This window comes from Schistocerca nitens, chromosome 2 (assembly GCF_023898315.1).
Source record: "Schistocerca nitens isolate TAMUIC-IGC-003100 chromosome 2, iqSchNite1.1, whole genome shotgun sequence".
NCBI classification, from domain to species: Eukaryota; Metazoa; Arthropoda; class Insecta; order Orthoptera; family Acrididae; genus Schistocerca; species Schistocerca nitens.
The window spans coordinates 901,264,508-901,279,073 of record NC_064615.1 but is presented as its reverse complement, the minus strand read 5'-3'; the positions used below and the strand labels follow the sequence as shown (position 1 = coordinate 901,279,073).

Below are 14,566 nucleotides of genomic sequence, written 5' to 3'. Positions count from 1 at the left end.
CTTATTCAGAAAGTAGTTTATAGAATAAATACTAAATTTGTGTATGTTTTGTTCACCCAAGCAGCCCAACAATAGGTAGCAGGAAGCAAACCTCCTGCCACATTTAACCACAGCTAAATGGAAGTGGCCTGCTTGTACGCTTGCTACAAACTCTTCGCTGGACAATATCTCTACAACAAAATCATTAGACAACACATGAGAAACAATAATCATTTATTGTAATGAGGCACATCAATATATACTAAGCTTTCACTTCCAGTGAAGGCAAGCATAAAATAGTCCCTGGTATGAAGTGACTGACCACACTGCTCATGTCACCACACTGAGACAGCCTGTTATGCGGCATCCTCTGATGCTGTTGCTGTACCATACCTGGCAGGGACACAGCAGTGTAAAATTTTTAAATGACTACAGAAAGGAACTAGTTTCCTTTTATTTCACTTATTTTGGGTTATGTAAGATAGATTCTGATCATACTTAAAATGCTCAAGTTTTGACTAATAATGTTTATGATACACAGCAAAACATAATGGTAACTGAAAACAAAAATAAATCTTGATAATTTTAAACAGAAAAACTGCAATTTGCAAACCAGAATAATGGGCATTTTCAAATATCTTCTCCAAGTAAAATACCATAAAAAGCATGGCAATGGAAAAACGGAAAGGCAGGATACTGGGAAAATGTAGTCAGTCTGCAAAGGAGACTACTTAAAAATCACTTGTGCACCTAGAATATTGCTCAAGTGTGTGGTAACCACATCAGAAATGACTAAAAGGGATAATGTATGTTTTCAAACAGGGATAGAATGAATGAACACTAGTTTCTTTGAGCCATGGTGTGCATCATGGAAATTGTAAAAAATCAGAATAGGTAGATGCCTGAGGACAACCTTCAACTATTCCGAGAAAGCCTGCTTTCAAAGCTTCAAGATGCATTATTTAGTGAGGAATATACTGCAGCTCCATATGCATTGTTCCAATGTGAACTGTATTAACAATATTAGACTTATTACAGCACTCACAGAGGCACTGGAATACTCATTCTAACCACACTCCATACCTTAAATGGAATGGGAAGAAATCCAACCACATGGCACAATGGGAAGTATCCTTTGCTGTACACTTCACAGTGGTTGGCAGAGTTTAGATGTAAATGTAGATGTTGGTGTAAGTGCAGAGATGTCCTTAATTTGATTGTTGTTGTAATGTTTTATTAATTGGAATATATACATACCACTCACTTCATAAACTGGCATTTATCAAGGTGAAAGTAGCGTGCCAGTACCTAATATTCATTTACCTTAGCAAATTTTGGGAAATGTTTTGAAGAACTCTTCACATTTTAAGTGAAACTGCAATATTTTGACAATGTTTTAATGATAGCTCCGTATCACTACTGTAAAGGATTCTCTACAGAGAATGCAATATGTCATATTACAAACTCCGTTCTGACAGAATCAAGCAAGAAAGTTACCCTGCTATATCTGTCTGTAACTCCACAAAGGCCTTTGCGTATATCACAAAATTCTTCTGGGGAAACTAAAACTTTATGGCATTAAATGCATCCTCCTGCATGAGTAGTCTTTTATCTTTTTATCTTAACAACAGAAAATAATGCCACATTAGCTAATGATAGAACAGGCAAAAATTTAATAGTAAGTGGGGAAAATTAAATACACCACAACACTACGACCACCTGCTTAATAGCTTGCTTGTCCATGTTTGGAACAAAATACATCACTGATTCTGCATATCAGGGATCCAACAATTTGCTGGTGTATTTGTGGAGGTATGTGACATTAGAGTTTTACGCACAGGTCATGCAAATAATAGGGCCCCTGATTTGCGTACATGTTGATGGCCCTGATAGTGACCTAGATGGGTTCCATAGGATTTACATCAGGCAAATTTGGTCACCGAGACATCAACGTGAGTTCACCATAATGCTCCTCAAACCACTGCACCATGGTTCTGGCTTCAAGATATGGACAGTTATACCGCTGAAAGATGACATTGCCGTCAGGGAGACATCAAGCATAAAGGGGTGCAGGTGGTTCACAGCTGTCAGTGTGTCTTTGACTACTACCAAAGGTCCCATGCAAGCACAGCATAATACTGTTCCCACGAGCCTCCATACATCATGCTGCACTTTTTGAGCCACCATTCACCTCTATTATGGGATTTGTAGAGATGACCAGTGATGTAGTGTAGCAAAAATGTGATTCACTGTAAGAGACAAAACATTTCCATTGATTGACTGTCAAATCCTGATAGTCCCATGCCCATTGCAGTCGTAATTGATGATGATGTTGGGTTGACATGTGAACACATAGGGGAGGTCTGCTGCGGAGCTCCATATTCAACAATACCTATACAATGAACAGTGTGCTCCAAACCACTTGTGCATACACCAGCATTTTGCTCTTTCAGCAGAGATGTCACAGATTACCATCTATCCTACTTTACATTGCAGACTAGCCTCCAAACCCCACATTCTGTGAAGGCATGGATGTCCAACCATTTAGCACCTAGTAGTAGTTTCACTATCTTACTTCTTTCTGTAGATGCTCACGACAGTAGAAAATGAACATTCAACCAGCTTAGCAATTTTTGATATACTCATTCACAGGCTCTGTGTAGCAACAATCTGCCCTCTGTCAAAGTCACTTATCTCAATGCTTTTCCCCATTTTCAGCCTATATCTTTGCTAGGGTGATCCTCCATCTGTGTCTGCTCTAGTTACTTACTTTTATTACCGCATCGCGTGCCCACAATGCCACTAGACAGCATCCAACATTGTGGTGGGCAGTGATCATAATGTTTTGGCTTGTCAGTGTATGGTATCTTGCAATACTTAATATTTTGTTCTTGATCTGAATAAATGATTTACTGGGTACCCATAAGCTGCAATATAAATGATTTACCAAAGACATTGGAGGACTTCGAAAATGTAGATGTTTGCTGATGAAAAAAATATTCTGGTGAGAGGCCTAAACCATATCCACAGACTCATGTACAATAATGGTCTCCTGAGGAGCTCTGTAATTAGTATGGGATTGTATTTACTATGTTTTGCACAAGTTTAATAACAACGAAATTATTTTTAACCATACAAGATGTTCTGAAGGCAAATTATTGGCATCAGCCTGTAAATTACTGTTTATCACAGGAATGTGCCAAGGTAAATTAACTAAAAATCTCTCACATTTTGTTGAACATTTGTGTGACCACCTGTTAAAAGCCTGAATAGCCCTCTTTTGCATTGCAGAATGCTACAAGATGCGCAGAGAAAGGGAGTCATTGAGGTTCTGGAAGTTATTGACAGGAATGTTGAGCTGTGCTGTTCCATCCCAGGTGCCCTAGGCTTCTCAGTTGAAGATCTGTGGTATGAATGGCCTGATCAAAGTGGTCCCACAGATTTTTGATTGAGTTTAAATGTGGAGAGTTTGGTGGCCAGAGGAGTACAGAAAACTCATCCTCGTACTCTTTGAACCATGGACATACACTGTAAGCTGTGTACATGTTGCACTGTGCTGCTGGTGGGTGCCACACTGCCAAAGAGAGACAAACTGTATGTAGGGATGGACACAGTCCCCAAAGACAGGTGCATACATGTGTTGATCTGCTGTAGCTTCCAGGAATGACAAGGTCACCCAGAGAATGTCATGAAAACATTTCACAGACCATAATGCTCCCTCCTCTAGCCTGGACCCTTCCAATGATTGTTGCTGGGTGTTTGCTTTCAGACATTTCACACTGATGGAGCATAAAACATGATTCATCTGAAAAGGCCACTGGTCGCCACTCAGTGGATGATCAGTTGCAGTAATGGCATGCAAATTCAAACCTTTGTCACCAATGAATAGCAGTCAGCAGCAGCAATGTTTGCTGAATTCTTATTGAGCAGACACTACTCGTACCCCCTTTATTCATCTGGCCAGTCAGTTACTCAACAGTTGCATGTTTATTCACCCATAAACATCTCTGCATCAGTAATTCAACCCTGTCATCTATGGCCCATGGTACGTCACAGCTGCGTTGTTGCCAGTTTTGGATAGTGTCATTTTGCCATGCACCGTATACTTTAACCACAATGGTACACGAGCAGTCTCCACATGAATTGTCATAATTTTGCTATTTTTCTCTTTGTTTACAGCTCTCAGATCAAATAAAAACAAAACAAATTTCTGTGGCCTTGAGCTATCAAGTAAGTTAAAATACAGTCATATAATTATGGTAGACTAAGATATGTTGTTAGTTTCAGTTTTCTGATTTTATTTTATTTCCAAATTATTAGCAGTCAAGCACTAATCATTTTGCAGAGTAGTGCAGTTATTTTTTTAAGTTTGCTAAAGAAATTTCGCTTTTATTAATCTATTCCATTGAGGCAGCCAATTTACTTGAAACTAAGTATTTCATTCTGCACTTTTGGCTAATTTCTTTTTCTTCAATGAATTTGAAGTGCACATTTTCACCTTCTGGCACACTTGACATAATGCCATAATAAAGAACCAAACACAAGATAATACGGTACTGGTACTCCAAGGAAATTGCGATCCCAAGAACCACATTGAAAAGGTAGAGGCCTACTTCAGTGTGAATCTGGACATATGAATGTGCACTTTAAGCTGAATTATGCATTTTCGTATGGTTGATAAAATTCTAATGCTTTTGGAGTATACTGGTGTCCTGTTTCTTTTATGATATAATGTAAGATCTGGTAATGCTATATATGTATGAGCATAAGTAAATGTTCACTTGAAGATGACTAAGTAGCAAATTTTGCAAGTAGAACCAAATAAAATGTTTTTTATCAAAATACATTGACAGCTGCAGGGAAATTTTACAAAGCCACCTTCCATGAAATACAATGTTTCTGATCGCAAGACATGTTTTGACACGTGTCTGGTACCTCCTCTAGGCTTGACTTTATTTCTTAATTTGTGTTATTTACAACTTAAATTTACAGAATGCCATTCTTCCGCAAATTACAGACTGGCAGCACATCATGTTTTATCATTGTAACTCATGTTTACTCCTGTAGTAGAAAGCAAACTGCCAGTTGTAGTTACTTGACTGCAGACGAATGTTGTTAATTTGAAAAAGGTCACCAAATACTTATTGACTCAGTTCTGTCATATACAAACAACAGTTTATTTTTTTAAATATTTGCAAGAAAATTTGTATTTGTTCTTACTAGCTTTTTGCAGTGCTGTGTGGATGTAAATCTGATTGGAAATGCTAGATAACAGTATTGCAGAGTACGGATAAAAAAATTATGTGAACATCACATAACAAAATATTAGGGCACTTTACATTGTGAAGTCTAGTTTTGAAATGAATATAATGCCAAGGGCTGCTTTCTTATTTTGGGTTTCTTATCTGGACAAAATATGATAAAACAATTGCCCCAAGTATAATAGGTCCATGTGTCCTCTCCAAACAACATGCTGCAGTGTTACACATGGTCAGGTGATGCCTCAATACACATGAAATTCCAAACAGAAATGTGACAAAAGGCATATGAACATATCAAACACCAAATATGGGCTTCCTGTATCATTGTAGCTGTGCATGCATAGTAATTCCTGTTTTCTGGTGCTCTCTGGCAGCTGTTCAAATGAACCTATTTCTAACAGGTCATGGGGAAATATTGCAAATGTTGGTTTGAGAAGTGTTACTTTCAAAGTCAATTTCCTTTCATGCAAGATGAATTACGTTATGTATGAGAGTACACTGAATTTCTTAAATCACAGAGCATTAGAAACTTAGAAAAATTTTGGGCCCAGAAGACCAGCCATTTCTCATTATTTAAAAGTTTACTTGCACATTTGTGTTTGATACACTATATGATCTAAAGTATCCGGACAGCTGGCTGAAAATGACTTAAAAATTTGTAGCGCCCTCCATCGGTAATGGTGGAATTCAATATGGTGTTGGCCCACCCTTAGCCTTGATGACAGCTTTCACTCACACAGGCATATGTTCAATCATGTGCTGGAAGGTTTCTTGGAGAATGGTAGCCCATTCTTCTTGGAGTGCTGCACTGAGGAGAGGTATCGATGTTGGTCAGTGAGGCCTGGCTCAAAGTCGGTGTTCCAAAACATCCCAAAGGTGTTCTAGAGGATTCAGGTCAGGACTCTGTTAAGGCCAGTCCATTACAGGGATGTTATTGTCATGTACCCTCTCTGCCACAGGCCGTGCATTATGAACAAGGGCTCAATCGTGTTGAAAGATGCAATTGCCAACCCCGAATTGCTCTTCAACAGTGGGAAGCAAGAAGGTGCTTAAAACATCAATGTAGGCCTGTGCTGTAATAGTGACATGCAAAACAACAAGGGGTTGCAAGCCCCCTCCATGAAAAACATAACACCACCGCCTCCAAATTTTACTGTTGGCACTACACATGCTGACAGATGAGGTTCACCGGGCATTCGCCATGCCCACACTCTGACATCAGATCGCCCACATTGTGTACCATGATTTGTCACTCCACACAACATTTTTCCACCGTTCAAACATCCAATGTTTACGCTCCTTACACCAAGTGAGGCATCATTTGGCATTTACTGTCATGATGTGTTGCTTATGAGCAGCCACTTGACCATGAAATCCAAGTTTTCTCACCTACCACCTAGCTGCCCTAGTACTTGCAGTGTATCCTGATGCAGTTTGGAATTCCTGTGTGATGGTCTGGATAGATGCCTGCCTATTACACATTACGACCCTCTTCAAAATGTCAACAGTCTCTGTCAGTCAACAGACGAGGTAGGCGTGTATGCTTTTGTGCTGTATGTGTCGTCACATTTCCACTTCACTATTACATCGGAAACAGTGGACCTAGGGATGTTTAGGAGTGTGGAAATCTTGCATACAGAAGTATAACACAAGTGACACCCAATCACGTGACCATGTTCGAAGTCCGTGAGTTCCACGGAGCATCCCATTCTGCTCTCTCATAATTCCTAATGACTACTGAGGTAGCTGATATGTAGTACCTGGCAGTAGGTGGTAGCACAATGCACCTAATATGAAAAATGTATGTTTTTGGGGCGTGTCTGGGTACTTTTGATCACATAGTGTACATCTTAAAGGATAACACGCGCAAAAAAAGGACCAATAACATGTGTGAAAACTTAGCTTTGCTTGTAGCTGTAGTATATGTATATTAATTTAAACCATTAACTTTTCCTGTTTGTGTGTTCACACTAATTAACAATGACGTTGCCCTTGGCTGACTACATCATGTGTCCTATGCTCTGAATATCTGCTGTCATTGGTTGGTGAGACCACATGACATGAGCTATGACTGGCTGACAAAAACACATATCAATCTCGATTTCAGTGCTTCGGAAACTAATGTGGTGTGTTTGGTGAAATTTGTATTTGTACTTTTGTAATAAGAAAATAAGTAGTGTACATCTTGCTGCACACCAAATATCTTTCCAAAACTTTTTTTATCTCCCTCTTGTTTCCCTTCCTAAAGTGCCAGGAAGTTCTATGATGATGTATAAAACCTTCCCCATGAAAAGAATTACCTTCCCCTGGGGAAAAAGCACACTTTTTACCATGAAATCCTCTCCCCCCCCCCCCCCCCCCCGTCTGCATACTGCATATACACCCTTCTGCGGTCATGTTTTGTGAATGTAAGAACTCAATTGACTTGCACAAGAATTTCATTTTTCAACTTTTCACAATACCTAACTGTTCATATTTTTAAAAAGTGTTCTCCGTGCTGTCACTTTCTTCCCCCACAGAAATACCCTGAAGTGAAAAAATGAGAAGTTCAGATCTGTTATGTCATTTTACCCCCTCCCCCCATCTTCTCCCTATGACCTGGTGTGGCTGAGTAGTGATCCTATGGAACTAGGCAAGTTCGGTGAGAAGAAAGTGGCATGATACCCAGGTATGGTTTTATGACATTGCCTCACATGGCTGGAAACAGCCTACGAGAAAAATGCAACAAGCCACCCTCTGAATAAGTATTCATGACCTCCCGACAATGTCACTGATGTCATGTATGGAGTGGTTTGTCATCACTTATCAAATGTTGCACTAGGTAACTAATTTGTGTTGTTCTCTACATTGTTTAAGTCATTTTTATATTAAATTGTTGGCTGTTACAGGCAATGGTAGTGATAAGTATTCACCATGTTAATTAACATTACCTGTACTTATCCATGTAACATGTAACCTGCTGCAGTGTCCTTATAAATTAAGTAAATAACCAGATGTGTCCTGTGAATGATATTCAGTAACCCCCTCCTGGCACAAGATATTGTGAACACAATTGTCAGCCTGTTTCTTCCCACAACAATTTGAAATTACCTGATCTGTCTCACTGTGGGAGGGGGGGGGGGGGGAGGGGGGTCTCCAATTCACTTTACTGAACATTTATTATGAAGGATTGTCTTGTCTACTGTGCATACTAAAGTTTTATAAATCTCTTTCTGCAGCTATTTTCAATTATTGTTTCTCATCATGGGATGGCTTAATGAAGTAGATAGTTTCTGTGCAGTTTATCTCCAAATTAGTCAATTTGATTATGAAGTACAATTTTGATATACTGCTTTCATATTTTACTAGCCATCTCCACATAGCTAGGAGATTTTGTAATGTTAATTTAGCAGGTTAGCTCTAACAAAATTTGGCATACCCATAGTCCACATTAACTGACAAAATCTGCACCAAAATATCTCCAAAGAATGATTTAAGTTACATCTTCCAATTTGCTTTACACCCCAATGGTTTGCAGAGCCATACCAAGTTGAACTGCTCACCTGGCAGAACTGCCAAAACCCGGGCTATTTCACCTCCCTCTCGGTATGGCAATGATTAAATGATAAAATTAAATTTTTTCCTCTCATGACTTTTACAGCAAGAATTGCTGATGTCTTTACAGTTCCATTGTTGGGATGTAATATTTAAATACAGCAATTTTCATTACAGTCTAAAGCTTAATCCAGTATCCATACAGGTGTGCTTATTCCACTTCCGTGATTTGTGACCGGTAAGCATAACATTAGATTTAGATCTACCTCTTAATTTGTGCACCAGACTGAAGTTTGAAATCTTTTCAGCACAAAACAGTATACTTGTACTTTCTGTAACTCTATATCAAATATAAATGTATCATCTACAGTAGGTTTGAAGTTGGAATGTGGGTGTCACCAAATGATGTCAATTGAAGTATTTACTGAAATTAACCTAGTCACTTAAAATAAATTAGAATAAATGGAAAAATGTTCATATTAAGAAGAAAAATTTTAAAATTTCTCCCTGACAGAACTGCAAAAAATCATTGTAACATAATATTTTGCTCTAGGTTCATTAACTTGTGTTTTGACTAGCATTTTCAGAGATTACATTGTGAAGATTAATTCTCAAACCCACTATGTGTTATTTTAGGATTCTCAAATACTACTATAATATCTTCCCCAGAACTTTTCTTTCCATTTACAAAATGGCATTTCACCAATTGCCCATCCTATGAAGCATCCTTCCTGAAACCCTTGCCCCCACATGTCCTATCACCTTTATATATCTGAGTGTAATAACCTGTCTCACATTACATCTATCATCAGGGTAACTGTCACATTAGGGGCAGAACTATAAACTCCCCAGCAGAAATGATCAATGCAAAATGTGGCAAAGGGCAGTCTGTATAACCAATTACACAACATGCTGCTAACAATAGTGAAGTCAACTTGAGGATCTGCTTTACAACCAGTGTCATTAGGATCATTCCATGAGAAAAAAACTTCCCTGAAATGCGCATGTGACCAAACATTCTCTCCATCCCTTTCAGTAACTCAACCATCCCAATCTCACACTCCACTAGCAAATGTGCTCCAAATGCTACTTTCTCTGTCCCAGTCATCTGCCCCTTCCTATGTACCTGATCACACTTCCTGCCCTTTCCCTGCCTTCTACTTGAGTTACACATTTCTGGTAATGTTGTACACATCCTACCAGCACTGTTTCATTCTAGAAGTACTTTTTTGTTTATTTATTTGCAACATGCTCCATTACAATATTTGTAATACTGTGTGTGTGTATGTGGGTGTGTGTGTAATGTAATGTTTGTGTTGAATGATAATGATGATGATGATGATGATGATGATGATGATGGGAAAAGGGTGAGTGTGAAACCCAGTGCCGGCACATAGCCTACTTCTCGTGAATAGCACCAAGGAGGCTGCCATCCTATGGATGGATCACCATTAACAGTGTCACGTGCCCTCACTTCATGAAAAACGGCAGAGAGGTTTGGTATTTAAAACAGGACATTGGCACAAAGTCTGGTGATCAGAAACATAATGTCACTATCCCTCCTCCCCCAGCTGGCCAAATACTGGCAGTGAAGATTTTTTCCACCACCGGGATTCGAACTGGCTTACTTTAGCATCAAGTACCACTGCACCAGTGTGCATTAGCGATCTCGGCCACTGAGGCAGGTCAGATGTATGTATATGATATTATGTAAAATCTCCTTTTTCTAGATGAGCCTTCCAAAGATTCATATTTACGTACTTTGCAGTGCAATAAATTCACTAGGTTCCTAAAACTAGTAGTAAGTTTCTGTTTTAACAGTAGTGAACTTATTTTACTTGTTAAATCCTTGGAATAGCTATTAAGTTTCATATTTCATCACTGATTACTTGTTACTGCAGTTACTTACATTTGGGCAATCATCCTGGCAAATTCTAGGTTCTCGTTCTGTAATTAAGATTTGCTTGCTGAATTCTGTTCTCTGCATTTCCTGCACCTGAGTCAAAGCTGCATCAACTGATTCAGCTTGAACTGTATCTGTTATCTCAAAACGACCTAAAATCATAACATGAAAACATTTTTTTCACAAAAGAATATGTGCAAGCAACTAATAATGAGCCAAAGGTATTACAGTAGAGTATTACTTAATTGTGCACAAAAATTTGTTGCATTTTAACTATAAAAAATATGAATTTTCTTCAGTGAAGACTAAATCAAGCTTCAGAGCTATTCTGAAAAGAAAAGAAAAAATGTATGTGTCTTGCAGTATAGCCTCCACCACAAAGAACAAGGTACTTACCTCTCCTAATCACTTCAGTTCATCAACATTGGAGGGGGGGGGGGGGGCTGTTTAAGAGCAAGGTGTCACTCTAGCAGTGAACACCTGTTTTAGGGTTTAAAAACCATGTAGTTTTTGACATGGTCCCCTTTTATGTTAGCGCAATTTGCCTGGCATTTTGCTAATGAGCTGAACAACACGGGATTTCCAATTCACCCCACAACACTGGATTTCCCATCTACCCCTCTCCTCATATATATTTTCATCCTATTGGTCCAGAAAATGTGGATTGTATTTGCCAGTTATCATTGTATCAGTATCACAAATCTCTTCTGTGTGCCAGAAAACAGTATTAACCTTTCGTAAGGATAAAACTGAATGTAGCCATTCTTCATGCAGTGACATCGGAGTTTGTTTCCGTTTATTCTAGCAAAGAGTGTTTGCATCATGTCTCATCCACAGTAACAAATCCGACCGGAAAATCAGTCCTTTTTAGTTATCTCAACCAGAAGTGCATGCATGCCTGTAAAAAAATTTAATGTTTTCTAAGGTGTGGATGTTTAACCCGAATATCATCCTTTGGTTTATCCAATGCTGTTTGGTGATAGCTCTGCCCTTACAGAAATAGTTTGTTAGCAATGACTACAGGTGGAACAATGTTTGTTTGCTTTGGTAAACTTTTCTGTTTGCCATTCTCTGTCTTAATCCCCTATCTCTGGCATGCAATGGTGAATCCATGTGTGATCTATTGTTCTTAAACACCAAAAAACCCTTTGTAACTGGATCCAAGCCGGCCAGTGTGGCTGAGCGGTTGTAGGTGCTTCAGTCTGGAACTGTGCGACTGCTACGGTCGCAGGCTCGAATCCTGCCTCGGGCATGGATGTGTGTGATGTCCTTAGGTTAGTTATGTTTAAGTAGTTCTAAGTTATAGGGGACTGATGACCACAGAAGTTAAGTCCCATAGTGCTCAGAGCCATTTGAACCATTTTGAATAGGATCCAAACAAACGTAAATAATCTTTAGCAGCATTGACTTGAATGGAACCCATTTGCAGGAAAACTTTATCACACCAGAAAACTGAGTAATTCAGTTACATGAATTGCTTGTGAAAACATTAAAACTTTGTTGGTTATGCTATTGTCATAAACAAGCTGCAAAATATATAACCCGAAGCTTCACAGCACTGTGCAGAGTCTTACAAAGTTCATAGAGTTTGGGCCACATTCACTGTAGTTTTGAATTAAGCCAAGAACTTTCAGAATGTACATCAAAACAACCCTTATTAACTTGTCACTGACTTAATTCATTACTACATACCCACAATTTAAGGTGATCGAACAAACGGATACAATAAATATGAGTTTCGGACAAAAGCACAAAAGTTTCTGAACTATAGAAGTTAAAGAAGATTAACTGAATTGCCATTTACACAATAAGCATATGGGGTACATACCAAAGAGAGGAAAAATTTTTCCTTCCATTAAGTGTACATGTTAATTCTAAAATTTACTGATGAAGTTCATACATAAAGCTTGTCAAACAGTGCTTATAAATGCATAAGTTGCTCCAGTATACCTGCTGGTAGCTTAAAGGGTGGGGGATCATGCATTTATACCTGGGGTGGTACATATTTTACAGCTTGAAATGATCTGATCACAATTAGTGTAGATAAACATTTTGAATTGACAGCTGTTTAACTAATAAAGCTAGACATCTATAAGAAGTTAATTTTTCTGTGTGTGTACTGCTTACTTAGTGGTGATGTGAACACTTTTTGTAACAAACTAACCGAAGTGACATAGCCAGTTGGAATTATGTCATCTGTTATGACTACAGCTCCTGTGAATAACTAACATTTTCCCCTTCCCTCATTTTTCAAATTTTGGACATTTTCTTGGTACTGTTCATGTGGGAGGTGTTAAGAGTATTTCAAAACATCAACTAAATTGTTACTCATTTACGATTAATTATTCAAGGTAATGTTTCTGACATGCTAATTCTAATGCCAGTTTTACTGGGAAATCAGTCAATTAGAAAATCTACCTAGTTGAAGATTCTAGTGTGACATAATAAGGAAAACATTGTGAGCTAATATGTATTTCTGGGCACAATGATACCACTAGCCATAAAGACTGGTAGTTCAACTTTTAAATAATTTATTCTAAATTCTGTGAAACTAATTAATTTATGAGGTAATTAATATTTAATTTCAAAAGAAGCTACATTTGCTGTTGCAGATTTTAGTTCCTTTCTTGTTATATTTTGACCTTTGCAGTTATGCTTTTGTTGACCTCAATTTTATGCAGCAGATGACATATTTCGTCAGTTGATTGAGTCCTTAATTAAAAGTGTTGCATAATTTTCAATGTCTTGCTTATATTCATAAGTAATTCCCAATGCAGATGCATAAAGTGGTTCCATACATTTTTTTTAAATATTTATACACTATCAGTTTTTCATAAACCAAAATTTTATCAGTACTTATTGTCCATGCTGAAAACCAAAATTTAACATAGCCATTTTTCAGATGACTGTGGAGGTTTCAAAACAACAATTTCTTCATGTGCCAATCTTGAAATATTCAGATGTGACTCAAAAATTGTCAGTTTGTGTTCATTCCTGGTCAAGGTAGTGAACATGTAACATCTATGTCCTGTCTGCTCCCGATATTAGCTTACGCAATAGCTATGCACAGTTCGTCCATGAAAATTCACATACTGGCATCTGAAAAAATGCAGTAATTCTGAAGCCTAAAATCCTACATGAGTTTCCTTAATTGAATTTGATAATGTTTTGACTGAACTGTGTGATGGTTGCTAGGACATTCAGACCAACAATGTAATTTTGAACGATTGATTGTTGAGTTTGGTGATGTGTCAACAAGACCTTGACTAAGTGAACTATTCACTGTATACATTTATCTGGTGGTTTACTATAAGACAGTGTTGTATGTGAACTGTGACATTGTGTGTAAATATCAATTGTATTCTGCATCACAGTTAATTATTTTCTTAGTGACTTTTAGAATTCAAATAACTTATGTTTCAATAACTACAATTTTTCTGAGTTATTTTGCCACAGGATTCTTGGATGTTTGTGAGTGTCAACCCAATGGTATGCGTTAATAATTTCAAAAAGTATAAAAAACTTGTCACCCTCTCAACAACATATGTGTAGAAAGGTACAACCTAAATGTCATACATCCTTGTAAAAAGAGATCTACAGATGAATAAAGCTCCTCCTCCTCCTCCTCCTCCTACTACTACTAAATCGTGGTGCTGGGTACATCTTTGGTGTGTGTGTGTGTGTGTGTGTGTAGGATAAAATGGCTGAATTGTTGTCCCACAGTCAGGAGGAAACCCACAAAATGACACTCATTCACTCACTCCCACCTCACTTATGTTAAACTACACAATCACTCTGTCTCATACTCCTTTAGATAATGGAGAAAAGGTGAAAGGCGCTACACCTGGAATCAAAACATAACTACAATAACAAAGCAACTCAAACAAAG

At 38.1% G+C, this 14,566-nt stretch overlaps 1 protein-coding gene across 5 annotated transcripts in view; it reads right to left on the bottom strand.

The window, feature by feature from the left end:
* LOC126237210 (microsomal triacylglycerol transfer protein) overlaps positions 1–14,566 on the bottom strand; it is a 207,680-nt gene that overhangs the window by 42,959 nt on the left and 150,155 nt on the right. For all 5 annotated transcript variants that reach the window (XM_049947089.1, XM_049947091.1, XM_049947092.1 and 2 more), the window contains one exon: positions 10,684–10,829. In XM_049947089.1, the coding sequence (XP_049803046.1) occupies positions 10,684–10,829 (146 nt within the window). The remainder of the gene's footprint in view (positions 1–10,683; positions 10,830–14,566) is intronic.